This window comes from Ovis canadensis, chromosome 8 (genome assembly GCF_042477335.2).
Source record: "Ovis canadensis isolate MfBH-ARS-UI-01 breed Bighorn chromosome 8, ARS-UI_OviCan_v2, whole genome shotgun sequence".
Taxonomy (NCBI): domain Eukaryota; kingdom Metazoa; phylum Chordata; class Mammalia; order Artiodactyla; family Bovidae; genus Ovis; species Ovis canadensis.
The window spans coordinates 46,316,938-46,337,205 of record NC_091252.1 but is presented as its reverse complement, the minus strand read 5'-3'; the positions used below and the strand labels follow the sequence as shown (position 1 = coordinate 46,337,205).

Genomic DNA, 20,268 nt, shown 5'->3' with positions numbered 1-20,268 from the left:
AGCTTTGATGTGGTCAAAAGCACTGCTTGCTTCTTAATAATGACATAATTGCTTTTTCTCATAGCAGCAAAAGAAGAAATAGGAAAAATATATTCTGGCATCAACTAAAAGAGTAATAGGCTGCAGCCCCTACCTTCCAGGAAGCAGTGATACACTACATGTAACACTTGAGCTCAGTCCATTTTCTAGGATAGGCTGTTACCAGGTAGAAGCCCTGTGGGTGTGATGGAGCTTGTCTTGCAGCTTAGATCCAGCCTCACGCACATGGTAGCTGTTCTGGCATTCTCTGTCCACATTGTCCCCATTATCCCTGTTGTGTCCCCCATTTTGAACTTGAGACCTCTGGGTGAAGCTCTGAGACTCAAGTAGGATTGCATTGTGCTTTCTCTACTCTTATTGAAACAATTTTCTCTAGATGGACTGATTGTATAGAGGTATAATATTTCCCTTTACTTGCCTGGAGAATCACAAGCCACTGATATCATTTGCCTCATGCTTTAGAATCCTTTATGTATCGAGTTAAGCCTTAGGACTTCAAATTTCAGTGGCCTCTGAGTGTATTTCTTCTTACCTACCCTCATAGTATCCACAGCTGTGCTAACTAAAATCATTCTATGCAAACTAAAATTCATAAGTCAGTCACCAGATTTATTAAATACATACCATAGGGTATGAATCACTACTGGCTAAACCTAGATATATAAATATTTAAGGGCAGTGCATTTATTTTATAATAATCCATTTGATAGACAATAGCTCAATTCAGTATATTAGAAATAGTAAGAGTTAACAGCTTTTTATATATATTTGATGGTAAACTTGATAAGATTTCTAATAAATTGGATGTAATGTGTGATAGAAAGAAAGGATTAAAGATGAAATCAAGGTTTTTGTCCTACGTAATTGGAATGATAAAGAGTTGCCATCATCATAGATGGAGACAATTGAAGGAGGAACAGTTTTAGAGATGGAAGAGATGAAGAATGTTTTTTAGTATTTACTATACATCAAGGTAGAGATTTTGCTTTCTTCAGGAGTCTCCAAGAACACGCTTACCTTTAACATCAGTTTCAAAGTTTGAGGGTCTACAAGATCATCTTCACTTCTGATACCAAGTGCTGTTTTAGGAGTCCCCAAGATTACCCTCAGGTTTGATAATTCACTGGAACTCACAGAATGACCAAAAGCTGCTATACTCACCATTACGGTTTATGACAAGAATACAGAATAAGATCAGCTAAGAAAAGAGGCAAATGGGGCAGAGTCCAGGAAGGGTCTGCCTTCAGGTTCCAGTTGTCTTCTCCCCACAACAGTTTTGTAGGGAGTCCTAACTTTTCCAGGAAACAGAGTTAATAGGCATGGAGTAATGCCAACCAAGAAAGCTCACACTTGATGTCCAGAGTTTTTATTGGGGTTTGGTCATGTATACCTGGCTGACAACCTGCTTGACTGACCTGTAGGTCTCCAGCCTTTCTAGGGGTTTGCTGATACCTCATGACCCAAAGGCCTTAAGATAAATTAATTACACTGTTATATATCCTGTGTGGCCCAAGTCCTCTGAATAAACAAAGATACTCTTCTTGGGGCTTACAGATTACCATCCAGGAGCTAATTGCAAAGGCCAGATCTCTCTGTGGGTAATGTTAATTTTTTTATTATACAGTTGTCAAATAGGAAAGTGAATTTAGGAGTCTAGAATTCAAGGAAATGGTCTGGTAAGAGATAAATTTGGAAGCCATCAGCATATAGATGGAGTATTAATTAGGTTCCTAGCAGGAAGCAAACTTCCTTTACATACTTGAAGAGATTTTGATAAAGACCACTCACAAGATAACAGGCACAGTTTAGGGTGCAAAGATGGCCTCTTGAGGCACACACTTAGCAGGAATCTCTGAGCTCCAAGAGCGTGATTACCAGAAACCAGTGAGAAGTGTTAACATGCTACAGGCACAGTGATAAGTGATCTCTGTGCATTAGCTCATTTGATTTTTCAATATGATTATAATTACTATAATCTCATTTTCCCAGATGAAAAAATACATGTTTTAAAAATTTAAATATCTTTGTCTACAGTCATTCAGTAGAAAGTTAATGATGTAAGATTCAACCCATGTCTGCCTGATGCAGACTTCTATGCCACAGTACAGTTCAGAAATTTGGCATCATGATGTCACATATAAGATTAACCTATGGGGGACTTTCCTGGTACTCCAGTGGCTAAGACTTCATACAACCAATGAGGAGGGCCTGGATTCAATTCCTGGTTGGGGATCCCACATGCTGCAACTAGGAGTTCACAGGCTGCAACTAAAGATCCAGTGCAACCAAATAAATAAATAAATGTTAAACTCATGAAAGGGTTTCAAAGTGTTTGAAATGGTTCCAACCTTTCTTCACGACTATCTGCTAAAGGATATGCAGGGTATTTCTAGCTAGTGATTTACCACTTAGGCCTTCCTGGGCCTCTGCTTTGCTAGATTAATGTTTTATAAGCCTTTGTGTTATGGGCTTTCCAGATGGGAGCTGACCATAAAGAAAACGAACATCATGGCCAGATACTCCTTGGAGGATATGTCAGGGCAGAGACAAATTAGATTTCCCAGGGAAACAGTTCAGTTCAGTCACTCAGTCATGTCTGGCTCTTTGCAACACCATGGACTGCAGCATGACAGGCCTCCCTGTCCATCACCAACTCTGAGTTTACTCAAACTTATGTCCATTGAGTTGGTGATACCATCCATCCATCTCATCCTCTGTAGTCCCCTTCTCCTCCTGCCTTCAATCTTCCCCAGCATCAGGGTCTTTTCATGACAAATAGGTGGGGAAAGAGTGGCAGATTTTATTTTTGGGCCCTCCAAAACCACTGCACATGGTAACTGCAGCCATGAAATTAAAAGACGATTACTCCTTGGAAGAAAAGTTATGACCAACCTAGACAGCATATTAAAAAGCAGAGACATAACTTTGCCAACAAAGGTCTGTCTAGTCAGTTGAGTCCAGTTCAGTCACTCAGTCGTGTCCAATTCTTTGCGATCCCATGAACCGCAGCACGCCAGGCCTCCCTGTCCATCACCAGCTCCTGGAGACCACCGAAACCCATGTCAATTGAGTTGGTGATGCCATCCAACCATCTCATCCTCTGTCATCCCCTTCTACTACTGCGCTCAATCTTTCCCAGCATCAGGGTTTTTTCAAAGGAGTCAGCCATTTGCATCAGGGGACCAAAGTATTGGAGTTTCAGCTTCAGCATCAGTCCTTCCAATGAACACCCAGGACTGATCTCCTTTAGGATGGACTGGTTGAATCTCTTTGCAGTCCAAGGGACTCTCAAGCGTCTTCTCCAACACCACAGTTCAAAAGCATCAATTCTTTGGCATTCACCCTTCTTCACAGTCCAACTCTCACATCCATACATGATCCCTGGAAAAACCATAGCCTTGACTAGATGGATATTTGTTGACAAAGTAATGTCTCTGCTTTTTAATATGCTATCGAGGTTGGTCATAACTTTCCTTCCAAGGAGTAAGCGTCTTTTAATTTCATGGCTGCAGTCACCATCTGCAGTGATTTTGGAGCCTAGAAAAATAAAGTCATCCACTGTTTCCCCATCTGTTTGCCATGAAGTGATGGGACCAGATGCTGTGATCTTAGTTTTATGAATGTTGAGCTTTTGCCAACTTTTTCAGTCTCCTCTTTCACTTTCAACAAGAGGCTCTTTAGTTCTTCTTCACTTTCTGCCATAACGGTAGTGTCATCTGCATATCTGAGGTTATTGATATTTCTCCCAGCAATCTTGATTCCAGCTTGTGCTTCCTCCAGCCCATCTCTTCTCATGATATACGCTGCATAGAAGTTAAATAAGCAGGGTGACAATATACAGCCTTGATGTACTGCTTTTCCTATTTGGAACCAGTCTGTTGTTCCACGTCCAGTTCTAACTGTTGCTTCCTGACCTGCATATAGGTTTCTCAAGAGGCAGGTCAGGTGGTCTGGTATTCCCATCTCTTTCAGAATTTTCCACAGTTGATTGTGATCCACACAGTCAAAGGCTTTGGCATAGTCAATAAAGCAGAACTAGATGTTTTTCTGGAACTCCCTTGCTTTTTCGATGATCCAGCAGATGTTGGCAATTTGATCTCTGGTTCCTCTGCCTTATCTAAAACCAGCTTGAACATCTGGAAGTTCATAGTTCACATATTGTTGAAGACTGGCTTGGAGAATTTTAAGCATCAGTTTACTAGTGTGTGAGATGAGTGCAATTGGGCGATAGTTTGAGCATTCTTTGGCATTGCCTTTCTTTGAGATTGGGATGAAAACTGACCTTTTCCAGTCCTGTGGCCACTGCTGAGTTTTCCAAATTTGCTGGCATTTTTTTTTTTTTGCTGGCATATTGAGTGCAACACTTTCACAGCATCATCTTTCAGGATTTGAAATAGCTCAACTGGAATTCCATCACCTCCACTAGCTTTGTTCGTAGTGATGCTTTCTAAGGCCCACTTGACTTCACATTCCAGGATGTCTGGCTCTAGGTGACTGATCACACCATCGTGATTATCTAGGTCATGAAGATCTCTTTTGTACACTTCTTCTGTGTATTCTTGCCACCTCTTTTTAATATCTTCTGCTTCTGTTAGGTCCCTACCATTTTTGTCCTTTATTGAGCCGATCTTTGCATGAAATATTCCCTTGATATTTCTAATTTTCTTGATGAGATCTCTAGTCTTTCCTGTTCTATTGTTTTCCTCTATTTGTTTGCATTCATTGCTGAGGAAGGCTTTCTTATCTCTCCTTGCTGTTCTTTGAAACTCTGCATTCAACTGGGTATATCTTCCTTTTCTCCTTTCCTTTTCACTTCCCTTCTTTTCACAGCTATTTTTAAGGCCTTCTCAGACAGCTATTTTGCTTTTCTGCATTTCTTTTTCTTGGGGATGGCCTTGATTCTTGTCTCCTGTATAATGTCATGAACATCTGTCCATAGTTCATCAGGCACTCTGTCTATCAGATCTAGTCCCTTAAATCTATTTCTCACTTCCACTGTATAGTCCTAAGGGATTTGATTTAGGTCATACCTGAATGGTCTAGTGGTTTTCTCCACTTTCTTCAATTTCAGTCTGAATTTGGCAATAAAGAGTTCATGATCTGAGCCACAGTCAGCTCCCAGTCTTGTTTTTGCTAGTCAAGGGTATGGTTTTTCCAGTAGTCATGTATGGATGTGAGAGTTGGACTATAATGAAAGCTGAGCACCAAAGAGTTGATGCTTTTGAACTGTGGTGTTGGAGAAGATTCTTGAGAGTCCCTTGGACTTCAGGGAGATCCAACCAGTCCATCCTAAAGGAGTTCAGTCCTGAATGTTCATTGAAAGGACTGATGTTAAAGCTGAAACTCTAATACTTTGGCCACCTGATGCGATGAGCTGACTCATTTGAAAAGACCCTGATGGTGGGAAAGATTGAAGGCAGGAGAAGAAGGGGATGACAGAGGATAAGATGGTTGGATGACATCACCAATTCGATGGACATAAGTTTGTGTGAACTCCGGCAGTTGGTGATGAGCAGGGCGGCCTGGCATGCTGCAGTCCATGGGTTCATAAAGAGTTGGCAGAACTAAGTGAGTGAACTGAACTGAACTTTATGTGTGTATGCATGTATATCTGTGTGTGCTTACACACAAGTGCACACTTATGTATGTATTATGTGTTAGAGTGAGTTTTCAGGATTTGGAGATTTCAGAAGAGAAACAACATAGCATTTTAATGAGTAATATTAAATATTACTGGCAATATATTTACAAAATTCTTAAATGTGTTTATGGGACTATAAGTATCAGAATTACTATTTGGATTCTACTCATTTGAATGCCTGGTTCAGTGTAGAACCATAAGGGGCCTGGCTTCAACAGAGAGTGTGGTGCCTAAAATGTATGACCTGCCGTGTATTATTTTCCATTCTGAAGTATAGAAAATCTTTGCCATCCACAAACAATATCATGGATAGGATTTGATGACACTAATAAATAAAGAGATCGTAATGTAGGGAAGACTGATGCATGATGCCACCATGCCTACGTACCCCACCACTAAGATTCACATCCCTTCCTGATACATGTCCCTGATCACAGAAGTGGTCTCATGCACCTTCTCAACACACTGCTCCAGGTAGCCACTGATAATCAATTGACTCTGGAATGTAAATTGAAACTCGTTTACCAGTTGGTTTCTAGTACATCAAGCAAAAAATGTTTTTACATATTTTCAGTCTTGAATTATAAGGCTCTGTCACTCTTTTTAATTACTATTTTAAAATTTTATTTATTTTTTAATTGGAGAATAGTTTCTTTACAATATTTTGTTGGTTTCTGCCGTATGTCAACATAAATCAGCCATAGGTATACACACATTTCCTCCCTCTTGAACCTCTCTTCCATTTTCCCAGTCCATCCTACTCTTCTAGGTTTTCACTGAGCATGGGTTTGAGCATCCTGAGTCATACAGCAAATTCCCACTGGCTATCGATTTTACATCACGAGTTTACATTGAAACTATACTTTTCAGTGCTACTTTCCCAATTTGTCCCTCCCTCTCCTTCCCCAACTGTGTCCACAAGTCTGTTCTCTATGTTTTCATCTCCACTGCTGCCCTGAAAATAGGCTCTTTAGTTCTGTCTTTCTAGATTTCATACATATGCATTCATTTATGGTACTTGTTTTTGTCTTTATGACACTTAACTCTGTGTAATAGGCTCAACGTTCATCCACCTCATTGGAACTGACTCAAATGCATTCCTTTTTATGACTGAGTAATATTCTATTGTATATGTCTGCCATCTTTATCTAGTCATTGTTGATGGACAGCTAGGTTGCTTCCATGTCCTGGCTGTTGTACATATAGCTGCAATGACCACTGGGGTGCATGTGTCTTTTTCAATTATGGTTTCCTCAGAGTATATGCCCAGTAGTTGGACTGCTGGCTCAAGTGGTAGTTTTATTCCTAGCTTTTTAAGGAAGCTCCATGCTGTTCTTCATAATGGCTGTATCAATTTACATTCCTACCAACAGTGCAAGAGGAGTCCCTTTTCTCCATCCCCTCTTCAGCATTTATTCTTCATAGATTTTTTGATGCTGGCCATTCTGACTGGTGTGAGGTGATACTTCATTGTCATTTTGGTTTGCAGTGCTCAAATAATGAATGATGTTAAACATAGTTTCATGTGTTTATTAGCCATCTGTATGTCTCCTTTTGAGAAATGTCTGTTTAGGTCTTCTGCCACTTTTTGATCAGGTTGTTTGTTTTTATGGTATTGAGCTGTGCAAGATGCTTGTCCATCAGCTCTGTCATTCTTTAAAAATCTAGCAAATTTCAAAAAGAGAAGTAAATGGCTGTCTACACAGTTGAAAGTGAAAGCGATGTGAAAGTGTTAGGCCCTCAGTCATGTGTGACTCTTTGCAACCCCATGGACCCCACCAGACTCCTGTGTCCATGGAATTCTGCCGGCAAGAGTACACTGGAGTGGGTAGCCATTCCCTTTTCCAGGGGATGTTCCAACCCAGGGACTGAACTTGTTCTTCTTCCCGACCCAGGAATTGAATCCAGATCTCCTGTATTGAAGGCAGATTCTTTACTATCTGAGCTACCAGGAAGCCCCTGTAAAGTTAATGTTAGGATTTAAGGGTTTTTCCTCCAGGAAACCAGAGCTCTAATTTTGCTTCCATAGTGCTCTCTCCCTTTTTTAAGAAGATGAAAACCACACCTGAAGTTTCCTCTCATCTTTTCTTCTCCCCACTTTTTTTTCTAGACCCCCCTTTTTTTCTAGACACCCCCCCTCTTCTTTATTTTCTAGTTTCTCTGAGCTGAACAAATTCACCTCACCCCCAAGGAGGGGAGGGCTGACAAAAATTTGGAGATAGTGTTTTTTTTCAGTGTCAATCTACCTCTCCTGTCAAAATTATTTATGATTTTCTTACAATGATTGGCTTCCTTCTTTTATACTTAAACATTAACATATGTTACAAGGTCTACAACTGGTTTACATATTTTAGTTTTATTTTAAACACTCTGTAGCACCAACAAAACATTCAATAACAATAACTTCCTGAAATGTTATATTTGGCCTTTCCATAAATTGTCTTTTCCCCACTGAAAAACACATTGGTGGTGATTGAACATAGATGAATCATTTTTATGCAGTGCATTTTGGGTGAGGGGAGTCTGGCCTATACACAGACCACATTCACTGAGATGATTAATAGGCCTGATGAATAAGCCAGGTGGCAAAGCTCTAGTCTGTGTGGCTACTGAAATGGATACGTCAGTCCAGGAGGAAACTTGGGACTCCCTTCCTGGGGCTGAGGGAGGCTGGACCTGCAGGGAAGGGATGTGATTGATCTCATTAGAAGCACACGCCAGCTGGAGTGTGCATAAATGCTCCTTCTGGATTCTCCTTAAGAATTAAATTGATGGCAACTTCTGAAAAGAGCATCTCAAACCTCTGTCTCCTGTAAGCTTAAGATAAACCTTGATTTTAAGTACTGTAAAATAACTGAAAGCAGAAAAAGCTTTAAAAAATGCACTCTCAGTGAAGGAATTAGAGGGGATAGAATGTTACTCATCTACCAAAATAAAGGGATAATTGCAATGTGGTGCTCTTCTTTGTTAGAAGATTTTCAGGAACCCATCTGTGCAAATTGTTTCTATTTTATTATCATTACATCAACTAATTACATTAGGGAAAAGGGGATATTTTAATTAAAAGACTGTTTTAAAGTGTTGCAATTCTACCCTCCCATAAAATAACTGAACCAGGTGCCAAATTTGTTAAAGTAAACTACATTTCTGAAAACTGTTATTTGGAAATTATTTGTGTTAACCATATTTTAAACAAAGTAGATTTTACCCTTTTGTTTTATCTAGTAGCTGGGCCCTTTTATTTCTCTTCTGAACAGAGCACCATAGGCCAGGATCACATATGTTGTTGTGTAGTCAATAAATCATGTCTGACTCTTTGCAACCCCATGGACTATAGCCCACTAGGATCCTCTGTCCATGGGATTTCCCAGGAAGGAATACTGGAGTGGGTTGCCAGGGATACTTCCATCCCAGGGATTGAACTCACATCTCATGCTTGGCGGGTGGTTCTTTACCACTGAGCCACATGGGAAGCCAGGAGCACATATCAGTTCAGTTCAGTCACTCAAGTCATGTCCAACTCTTTGCAACCCCATGGATTGCAGCATGCCAGGATTCTCAGTCCATCACCAACTCCCAGAGCTTACTCAGACTTACGTTGATCAAGTTGGTGATGCCATCTAACCGTCTCATCCTCTGTCGTCCCCTTCTCCTCCTGCCTTCAATCTTTCCCAGCATCAGGGTCTTTTCTAAGGAGTCACTTCTTCACATCAGGTGGCCAAAGTACTGGAGCTTCAGCTTCAGCATCAGTCCTTCCAATGAATATTCAGGACTGATTGCCTTTAGGATGGACGGGTTGTATCTCCTTGCATTCCAAGGGATTCTCAAAAGTATTCGCCAATACCACAGTTCAAAAGCATCAGTTCTTTGGCTCTCAGCTTTCTTTATGGTCCAACTTTCACATCTATGCATGACTACTGGAAAAACCATAGCTTTGACTAGATGGACCTTTGTTGGCAAAGTAATGTCTCTGCTTTTTAGTATGCTGTCTAAGTTGGTCATAGCTTTTCTTCCAAGGAACAAGCGTCTTTGAATTTCATAGCTACAGTCACCATCTGCAGTGATTTTGGAGCCCAGAAAAATAAAGTCTCTCACTGTTTCCATTGTTTCCCCGTCTATTTGCCATGAAGTGATGGGATCAGATGCCATGATCTTAGTTTTCTGAATGCTGGGTTTTAAGCCAGTTTTTCCACTCTATTCTTTCAGTTTCATCAAGAGGCTGTTTAGTTCTTCTTTGCTTTCTGCCATAAGGGTGGTGTCATCTGCATATCTGAGGTTATTGATATTTTTCCCAGCAATCTTGATTCCAGCTTGTGCTTCATCCAGCCCAGCGTTTCTCATGATGTACTCTGTATATAAGTTAAATAAGCAGGGTGACAATATACAGCCTTGACTTACTCCTTTTTCTATTTGGAACCAGTCTGTTTTTTCCATGTCCAGTACTAACTGTTGCTTCCTGGCCTGCATACAAATTTCTTAGGAGGCAGGTAAGGTGGTCTCATATTCCCTTCTCCTTAAGAATTTTCCACAGTTTATTGTGATACACACAGTCAAAGATTTTTGTGTAGTCAATAAAGCAGAAGTAGTTGCTTTTCTGGAAATCTCTTGCTTTTTCGATGATCCAGCAGATGTTGGCAATTTGATCTCTGGTTCCTCTGCCTTTTCTAAATCCAGCTTGAACATCTGGAACTTTTCAGTTCATGTACTGTTGAAGCCTGGCTTGGAGAATTTTGAGCATTACTGTGCTGTCTTATCACATATAAACTATCCCAATTACTTTGAAGAGCTTACTTTTTTCCTAAATAGGGAACTCTTTTGTTTTACAACAAAATAGTATTGACTTGTGTATGATGGATTGATTAGGGTAACCCTTTCTGAAACTGGCAGTTTTAGACTGTGATATGTTGCATAGGAATGCTGTTGGAAGTAGGAAGATCAATAGAGATCCACAGCAGTAAATACATGGCCAGTATTGTAATTAAAAGACATTCCTATTGTTTAAGCCCTTTCTCCTTTTAATAAAAACCTCATCTACGTATATTAACTTACAGGGATGCCATCAAATAATTCATATTAAGTTCCCGAGTAAAAATCCACTCCAGATGTCTTGAATACACCTCCCATTTTGTTAACTCTCTTATTCTTTCAAGGTGTTCTGAATAATAGAATTCACAGAGGGGTTTGTATCTAAATGTCAAATAGTAGGGAAGGCAGAGGATCTAGAATGGAAATATGGATAAAAGAGAAACAATAGCACTGGGCAGAGTAATGAAATCTTAGAAGCCAAGAGAAATCTCTACGCACCTGTGCAGAAGATGATGGAAAGCCGGAATTTAAAAATCACGAGTCTACTTTCAGTATTCAGACAACTCTCTGGATTTCTTCTCTTTGATTAAAATGTTGAACCATTTTTATTCCAAAAACTGATTGTGAAAGGCATTATAGAACTGTATCTCATGTGGTTAAAGACTGAATAAATGTTGTTAATCTAATCATTATATTTATCCATGAAACAATGCCTTGTACATAGTAGACATGCAGTAAGTACATGTTGTATATATAAATGAAGACAATAATTCCCTTGAATTCAAGAAGGAGATGGCAAGTCCTACTAGCAACAGCTGTTTTTAAAAAATTTATCTCTTGAGTATTATTCCTCAGGGAAGCTGGCAAACTGAAATCTGTTACATTCATGCCAGCAGGGATGTATATATGTGAAGAGAAGTAAACATTTATTGTACCTAGAGGCTCAATGGACTATCCACATGAGTTCTTAAGACACTTGAAAATAATTGACACTATTTATACTTAAGGTGAGCCCTACAAATGCTATTTGTGGATTTAATACTTCTGAAAATTTCTACTTCCAAGTCAGTTGAACTTTTTAAATTCAGAACTGTTGAGCTAATCTCTAACTATATAGCTACTTTTTCTTTGATAATGAGTTTATCTCAACATTTTGATTGATATTTTGGTGGTGTTAGGTTTTCAGTCTATATCAGTGTCAAAATAACTTCCAAGAATAGATTAGTAACCAACACATTTTAAAAATAACTATATTCTTTCCTTCTTAGCCCAGATAACAATAATAAAAACCCACTACTTATTGAAAGTCTAATATAAGCCAGTTCCCCTTTGGTGTTTTATGTATTAATTTATATATTGATATAGGTTATATGGTTTTACCCTCTAATAGAAAAGAGGAAAGCAAAACAAATCTCAGATATAATATCTTGCATAAAGATTCACATATCATAGATTATTTTGAACTGAGATTCACGCTCAACTCTCAGGATATTGCTACTCTGATAGACTAAATATCCCAAATGTACATTTGACTCACTCAAAATCTTGTGAGATAAGGTAGTGAAGGGTAGCTTTCTTTCCTTTATTCGCCTAAGGTTGGTATTAGATCTGTCTGTGTTTATATAAATAATGAGAATAATAGAAATTTAGAACAAGCATATTTTAGAGGTAATCCAATGAAGATTCATTTGATGCATGAGTAATGAATTTTTTTGTCTTTCTCTCTCTTATTCCTACACTCAGTTGTATTTACAGTTTTCTAACTAATTCTTCCTGGTTGGAAATCGTTTTAAAATTATTTTATTGTCTTATGCTACTAGTTAATATAAAATACTTATTATTCTATTAAATTGCTCTGCCAAAGTGGTTCAAAGGGTAGCTCTCATAAGACACCGAAAATTGGATCTATCTTTGGAAATTGACCACACTCTTTGATGACCAAGAAAATCATCTGGAGCAATTATTAAAAATCCTCATGCATGAGTTGTATCCCCTGAAGATTCTGACTTGGTTATTAAGATTGTACCCAGCTTCACAGATTACTGTCATCCCTTCCAAAGTTTGGAAGTCACTGCCTTAGAGCAAGTCTCCTCTATTTATAAAAAGTTGTTAAACAATATTACTGTGTGTGTGTGCCCTCAATTGCTCAATTGTGTCTGATTCTTTTCAGCTTCATGGACTGTAGCCCAGCAGGCCCCTCTGCCCATCAAATTTTCCAGGCAAGAATACTGGTGTGGGTTGCCATTTTCTATTCCAGAGGATCTTCCTGACCTAGGGATCAAACTCGTGTCTCTTGCATCTCTTGCATTGGCAAGTGGATTCTTTACCACTATCCCACCTAGGGGAGAAGGCAATGGCACCCCACTCCACTACTCTTGCCTGGGAAATCCTATGGATGGAGGAGCTTCATAGGCTATAGTCCATGGGGTCGCTAAGAGTCGGACACGACTGAGCGACTTCAGTTTCACTTTTTACTTTCATGCATTGGAGAAAGAAATGGCAACCCACTCCAGTGTTCTTGCCTGGAGAATCCTAGGGACAGAGGAGCCTGGTGGGTTTCCGTCTATGGGGTTGCACAGAGTCGGACATGACTGACATGACTTAGCAGCAGCAGCAGCATCCCACCTGGGAAACCCAAAACAATATTACTGTCCTTTAAATTTTTATTATAACTTAGTTTTGAAGTAACCTCATGTGCAAAGAAATGCATAGCATTTTATACACATTTTAGAGAATTTTATAAGTCCAATGTTAAATACTAATACAATTAAGCATGTGTTATAAACTCAAATATTTGTTTTCACCTTTGTACAATTCAGTTTTAACACCTGTACTCGTTACATACATGATTCCCTACACTGAATTATATTATGTTCAATGGGTACATTTGATGTCAATTAATTATGTAGTATTTATTTTACTATTGTTATAAACACTTAAACTTGTAAAACAAAATAAGATAATTATATTGTATAATTTATGTAAATATTATTTGCAGAATTTTAAATATCAAAATTATAAACTAACTTAAAGTAAATTTTATGGGACAATACTTTAAAAGCAAAAGTTATTAGGTATATTTATGAATTTATATATTTTTTATCTTTTATATCCTAAGGATGGCAATACTTAAAATTAGTCATATTAATTGTATTAACTATGTTGAAACCTGTTAACATGTATATAGCATTGTATGTCTAAGAGGATGTATTATTTAATTAAAAACTGAATGAAAAAATTCCCAGATTTAGATTTTATTCTTTGGATCTCTTATATTATTTTAATATGCAGTGTATTTTTGTCATAATAGAAAGTTTAGTCTCTCAGGCATGTCTGACTCTTTGTGACCCCATGAGCTGTAGCCTACCACACCCCTCCATCCATGGGATTTTCCCGGCAGGAGTACCAGAGTGGGTTACCATTTCCTTCTCCAGAGGATCTTCCTGACCCAAGGATGGAACCTGGGCCTCCTATATTATATGCAGACACTTTACTGTCTGAGCCACCAGGGAAGTCATAATAAGATACTTTTTATTCCTGTTTCTAAACAAAGTTATACATCTACACCAAATTACTAGACCACTACTTGTAAAATAAATAAGAAAGAAGCCTTCGAAGTTTTTAATAACAGAGAATAACTGCATTAAGTATATCTATTAAAAACCATTGTTTAATTAATTAGAGAAACTAGAACAGTAGTCACTGACATAATAACCTGTAAGACAATCTCACAAAACAACTATTAATGTACAATAAAGCCCTCTATGTATATATGTGCAAATACATAAGAAATATATGGAAGATAATATTTCAAGCCATCAACCATGACAACCCACTGGGAGTAGAATTAGGGTCAAAGGGAGACTATTTTATTCTATAGTCTTTTATGTATTTAAATTGTTTACATGTAACTAATAGCCATGTATGTCTTTCATTCTTTAAGCTATACCCTAAGATTTTGAGAAGTAATATTAACTAAAATGGGGCTTCCCTGATGGCTCAGAAGGTAAAGAATCTGAATGCAGGAGCCTCAGGACAAGCCGGTTTGATCCTTGGATCAGGAAGATCCTTGGGAGGAAGAAATGGCAACCCACTCCAGTATTCTTGCCTGGGAAATCTCATGGACAAAGGAGTCTGTCAGAGTCGATAGGGTCACAAAGAGTCAGACATGACTGAGCACATGACACATTAACAAAAACAACTGGCAATTAGGAATTCTGAAGCAGGATTTCAGTGGCCACATCGTGAAATGTACATGGTCAAGAAAATCAGGCGCTGTAGTGTGTTTTGTGATTTCTATGATCCACTGTGATTTTTCTCTAACGTTCTTCTTTCCTTTTTTTTTTTTCATTAAAGGTCTCATTCGCTTGCAGGAGCTCATCAAAGCTCCATCAAGATACAATCTTCGACTTAAGATCCGTCAACTACCTGCTGATACAAAGGATGCAAAACCCTTACTGAAAGAGATGAAAAGAGGCAAGGAATTCCATGTCATCTTTGACTGTAGCCATGAAATGGCAGCAGGCATTTTGAAACAGGTAATTGCTAAATTATTTAAGTTCTTAATTTCTTTATTACATTTGAGTTTGAAACATGTTTTTTGTCTGTTTTTGTCCACATTGCATGGCATTTGAAATTCCCCAAACAGGGGTTGAACTGTGCCACCTGAGGTGAAAGCACAGAGTCTTAACCACTGGGCTGCCAGAGAAGTCCCCTGGTTTTTTGATTTTTAAATGAAGTTGTTATTGTTACATGGTCAGTTTAAAAAAAAGTCAGAGAAGTCACTTTGATATAAATTTTCTGATAAAAAGAATCTGACAAGTGCTTTTAAGTAATTGTCTTAAAAGGAAAGTAATATAGATAGTGATGATCTTCAAAGCAGATTGAAATTCTGAGGTTAGTTTCAAATAGCTAAATACTTTTTGTTATTGTGAATATTGATTAAAGCAATATATATTTCTATTTTGTGCTGAAATGAGGGAATAAACTTCAAAGCAAAAATAAGAGAAAACAAACTGTTCTTTACCTGACATGTATGCTATGCTGGGATGCCTTATGCATATGATCTTATTTAATCATCACCATAATCAAAGGATTATGTAAAAAGTGATTATGTAATGATTATGTTAAAAATAATCAAATAATTAATGTAAAAAAAAACCCACAAATGATCTGTAAAGATGGAGACTAACTCCACTTTACAGATGAGGAACCAAAGTCTCATAAAGGTTAAGTAACTTTACTAATTCTATCAGCAAGTGTATAGCAGAGGGATTTATATTTCTCCTTAGTGATGTTAGGAACTATTCTTTCCAGAATAAAGCATTGCCTACCTAAAAGTGAAAGTGAAAGTGAAGTTGCTCAGTCGTGTCTGACTCTTTGCGACCTGTGGACTGTAGCCCACCAAGCTCCTCCGTCCATGGGATTCTCCAGGCAAGAATACTGGAGTGGGTTGCCATTCCCTTCTCCAGAACCTAAAAAGATAATACTAAATAAACTAAAGGAAACAATTCATAGCAGTAAAAACCTCTTACTATGACTTCAACACTATTCAAACCTTACAGTCCACTGAGAAACAGTTATTATTAGCTCATATATAAGGGGATTGATGTAAGGGGTTAAATAGCTAGTACAAAGCTGTACTATATAGTAGAATCTGAATTTGAACACAAGTCTTTGGACTTTGTTTTTTAAGCTCTTTTATACATGCTGGCACTGGAAATAAGTCAACTGTCTTGATAAAATTTATGACCAAATATCTCTACTAGAGGGTTATACAGACTCAGATGTCAAATTATATCTCATAAAATATAACTACCAATAGTAAATGCCTGTTATAACATGGTTAGTTTATTAAGCAGATGTTGGTCCAGTCTTCCAATATGGGTGTTGATTTCACTACAATAAAATATTTAATTGTATTTGGAAAATTGCTCTAGTGTTATATTTGAGTAATAAAGAATGTAAGCATGGTTGTGGTTGTTTGGTTGGGATTTTTGGAATAAAATGATATAATAAAGTAAGCACTGGAATTTAGAGTTGGAATTTATTTTTCATTCAATAACAAAAATTCTTGATGATGTTCGTAATATACAGACTTGGAAAGAATACCTTTCCTTTATGCCTGGAGTGGGTAGCACTGTACTATTTGTCAGTGACAGATAGTATGCTTTCTCTAGACTTCCAACAAGTATGTATGTATGATCAGTTGTCTTTTCTCTAGAGTAATTAACTCTGACTTATTTTGCTGTTTGAAAGATGAGACTATCTATCACTTTTAATAACAGAATTTCCATTCTTTCTTTTATTGATTTATCCATTATTTTATATTTGCTTTCTGATGTGTAACCTGCTATTTGGAAAATGAAAACAAAATTAAAGTTGTATTCAAAATGTATTAAACAGTAAAATTATGTAATTTAAACAAGATTAGTAGGTGAAAAATCAGAACAAAAGTAAAATGAGAATATGAAAGTTAAGTTGAAGTCAGAATAACACTTTCACATAGAAAGCATGCTTTTCGATTCTATAACACTGGCAGATCACATATGGTGAGGTTATTTTTAAAAACTTACCTTGTCCCAGAAAGCATTTGTCTCATATATAGATCTCAGTTAGTCTAGAAACCAATTCAAAAAGAAAGTAAATAGCTTATTTTTTTGTAAATGTAGCAGTATATTTAATAGGACTCCACTTTATGACTTATGAAATTGTTCTGAGATTCCTCAACACTGGCTAATGATGAAACTCCAAAGAAATGGTTTAAGAGTTGAATAACAGGCATAATTGGAACTTTCAGCTTGTCTGGTTTACTCCAAGAACAAATATTAGGAATATCCAGAAAAAGAGATTTTTGTTTGTTTAATTTAAACTAACATAGCTCTTACTAAATTTGGAATTTTCCTGCCTCAAAGCTTTAAAAGTGAGTGAAGCCTGGGCCTGGCTAGATTTCCTCTGAAGCAGATTCAGGGCACTCATTGTTATACATGTGTTAATAGCAAGAGATTCCAGTCTTCTCACATTTGCCAAAGAGAATCCCCTATGGTAGGGCCAAGATGATGTGCAGTAAAATCTCAGGAGGACATTCTATCACAGAAAGAAATAGCAACCAAGAACTTTGAAGTCTATATCAGAGAATGTGAAATCAAATTTTTTAGCCTGGAAAATGTAAAAGCAGGAGCAAAGAAATCGCTGCATTAGCAAGAAGTAAAATAAAATAAAATTTCAAGAAAGATGTATAAAGTCTACCACTCCAATTGTTAACCTTAAGCAATGTAACTCATGGGCTTCCCAGGTGACTTAGTGGTAAAGAATCTCCCTGCCAAGCAGGAAACATGGGTTCTATCCCTGGGTCAGGAAGAGCCCTGGAAAAGGAAATGGCAACCCATTCTAGTATGCTTGCCTGGGAAATCCCACAGACAGAGGAAGCCTGAAGGGCCACAGTCCATAGGGTCACAAAGAGTCGGACATGGTTGAACAACTAAACAATGATGACACTAATGTCCAGATATAACGTGGAGGATAAACTGACTGCAAATTGTATGCCTGAATAACTGTGCATGCTAATTTGTCATATGATATTGTTTACACTACATCAGTTAAATGTTGGAAAATTCTAACAATGTTTTTATTTTGGAAAAGTTAATCTGTGGTGTTTCTTTCCAGGAGGGTGACATGGCACAAACAATTTTCTATTGTGGTCACTCTGATTTATCCATAAGAAGATGATAATTTTATTCTTTTTAATGAGATCTAAAGTGTGCATATAGTTCACTCAAATGTAGTACTAGCAAGACCTAAAGGCGTTAATGAAAAGAAGATTGAGTGCAAGTTCTTTTTAAATTCCCATTGGAAATTACTAGCTCACCTTCCAAGAGAGTATCCCAGTTGTACACTTTTGTTCATGCTATAGCTAAACTTCTCTACTTAGATCTTAGTTCGAAGTCCATAACTGACTCTTGTTTTCAGTATCAAAGACTTAAGGGAGATCAGTGAAAGGCACACACAGTCCTCAGTTATTCCTTACAGTTTTCTTCTCAAGAACACGAGGAAGAAATCTGCAGCTGGTGCAGAGTGCTCTCTCCTTAACTACACCCCACTCTCCTTCAAAACACAATTTCCAGCTTTGGCCTGAGATTCCCAGGTTTTCAAATTATCAAGGAGGAAACAGCCAAAATTTTAGAATGTATAGATTGTAAAATGATCTATATCTTTGGGAATATAAAATACACCACTTTATAAAAGGCATAGATTATGCCGTATATACCAGCTCCAGGAGTTAGAGACCTGGAGTTCATCTTTCCATGCTCTCTCAATTTGTTGGCTAATTTATTCTTTCTTAATATGCCTTAGTTTCTTCACCTGTAAAATAAGTATGATAATAGGAACTACTTCATAGGTTTTTTAATGAAGCTTAAATTGATTAAAATATGCAGTGTGCTTAGAATAGTACCTAACACTTTTTAGGCATTATATAACTGTTATTTATAGTTGTACATCTGAATTGCTATTTCTTTCATATATCTCTCTATATATTTCTATGCCTATTGAGTTCATAAAGTGAAAAATGTTGACATGGGTGATTCTGAGCTGCCACTGAGTAGTTCTGAAGTTGAGAAACCTTTACTGAATATCCATCAGGGACAATTTCTTCTTCAAAGAAAATCTTATAAATTTTTATTTGTAAACAGTTTCTCTCATTTTGCTTAAATACAAACTTTATCAGTGTTATTGGCTCATACAATTTTTTTTTTTGGCTCATATAATTTTTAGCAATTCAGGAAACATTATTTGTTTCCTAAAGGCTGTACATCCAATTCAACTGTGCTTGTGGAGAGTGGGGAGGGTGTTCCCCACACCACAAGCAATGTTCTGACACCAGCTCATTGTCCTACAATCCAACTCAGTTTTGACAGTATCTATCCAGAGATATGGAGAAGGAAGTGGCAACCCACTCCAGTACTCTTGCCTGGAAAATCCCTTGGACGGAGGAGCCTGGTAGGCTGCAGTCCATGGGGTCGCTAAGAGTCAGGCACGACTGAATCACTGCACTTTCATTTTTCACTTTCATGCATTGGAGAAGGAAATGGCAACCCACTCCAGTGTTCTTGCCTGGAGAATCCCAGGGACAGAGGAGCCTAGTGGGCTGCCATCTATGGTGTCGCACAGAGGCGGACATGACTGAAGTGACTTAGCAGCATCCAGAGATAGCATCAGCCTCCACAGGTTAAGGGCTTAGTTCTATTAACATAAGACCATCTTTCTCCTCCCTCCCCATCACCTCAGATGCCAGCCACAAATCCAGGTTATCATCTATGCTTCTAACCCATTGGCTATAGATTGAAAATCCCCTCCTTAGGTTTGTTTAACTTGCTAGAGCAGCTCACAGAAACATTTTTCTTACCAGATTCCCAGTTTATTATGAAAGGATATTACTCAGTAACAAGCAGATAGAAAAGGTGCATAGGTCAAAATATGGGGAGAGGGAAAGGAGCTTTCATGCCCCATCTGAATAATCTACTCTCCTTGCACGGTCACATGTTCATCAATCTGGAAGCTCTCCAGATCCTCTCCTTTAGGTTTTTATGGAGGCTTCAGTACATAGGCATGCCTGATTGAATCATTGGCTTGAAGTGATTGAACTCTATCTCCAGCCCCTCTTCCCTTCCAAGAGTTCAGGGGGCAGAGAGGGGTAGAACTGAAAGTTCCCATTTTCCTTTAACAAGGTTGCTTTCCTGACAATAAGCAACCCCCTCCCGCCCCTGCAATCTTTAGGGGATTTC

The 20,268-nt window shown here is 37.9% G+C and overlaps 1 protein-coding gene across 1 annotated transcript in view; it reads left to right on the top strand.

The window, feature by feature from the left end:
- Window positions 1–20,268, top strand: part of GRIK2 (glutamate ionotropic receptor kainate type subunit 2) — a 742,654-nt gene that overhangs the window by 332,696 nt on the left and 389,690 nt on the right. The window contains exon 5 of the mRNA XM_069599226.1: window positions 14,843–15,024. Coding sequence (XP_069455327.1) covers window positions 14,843–15,024 — 182 coding nt within the window. The remainder of the gene's footprint in view (window positions 1–14,842; window positions 15,025–20,268) is intronic.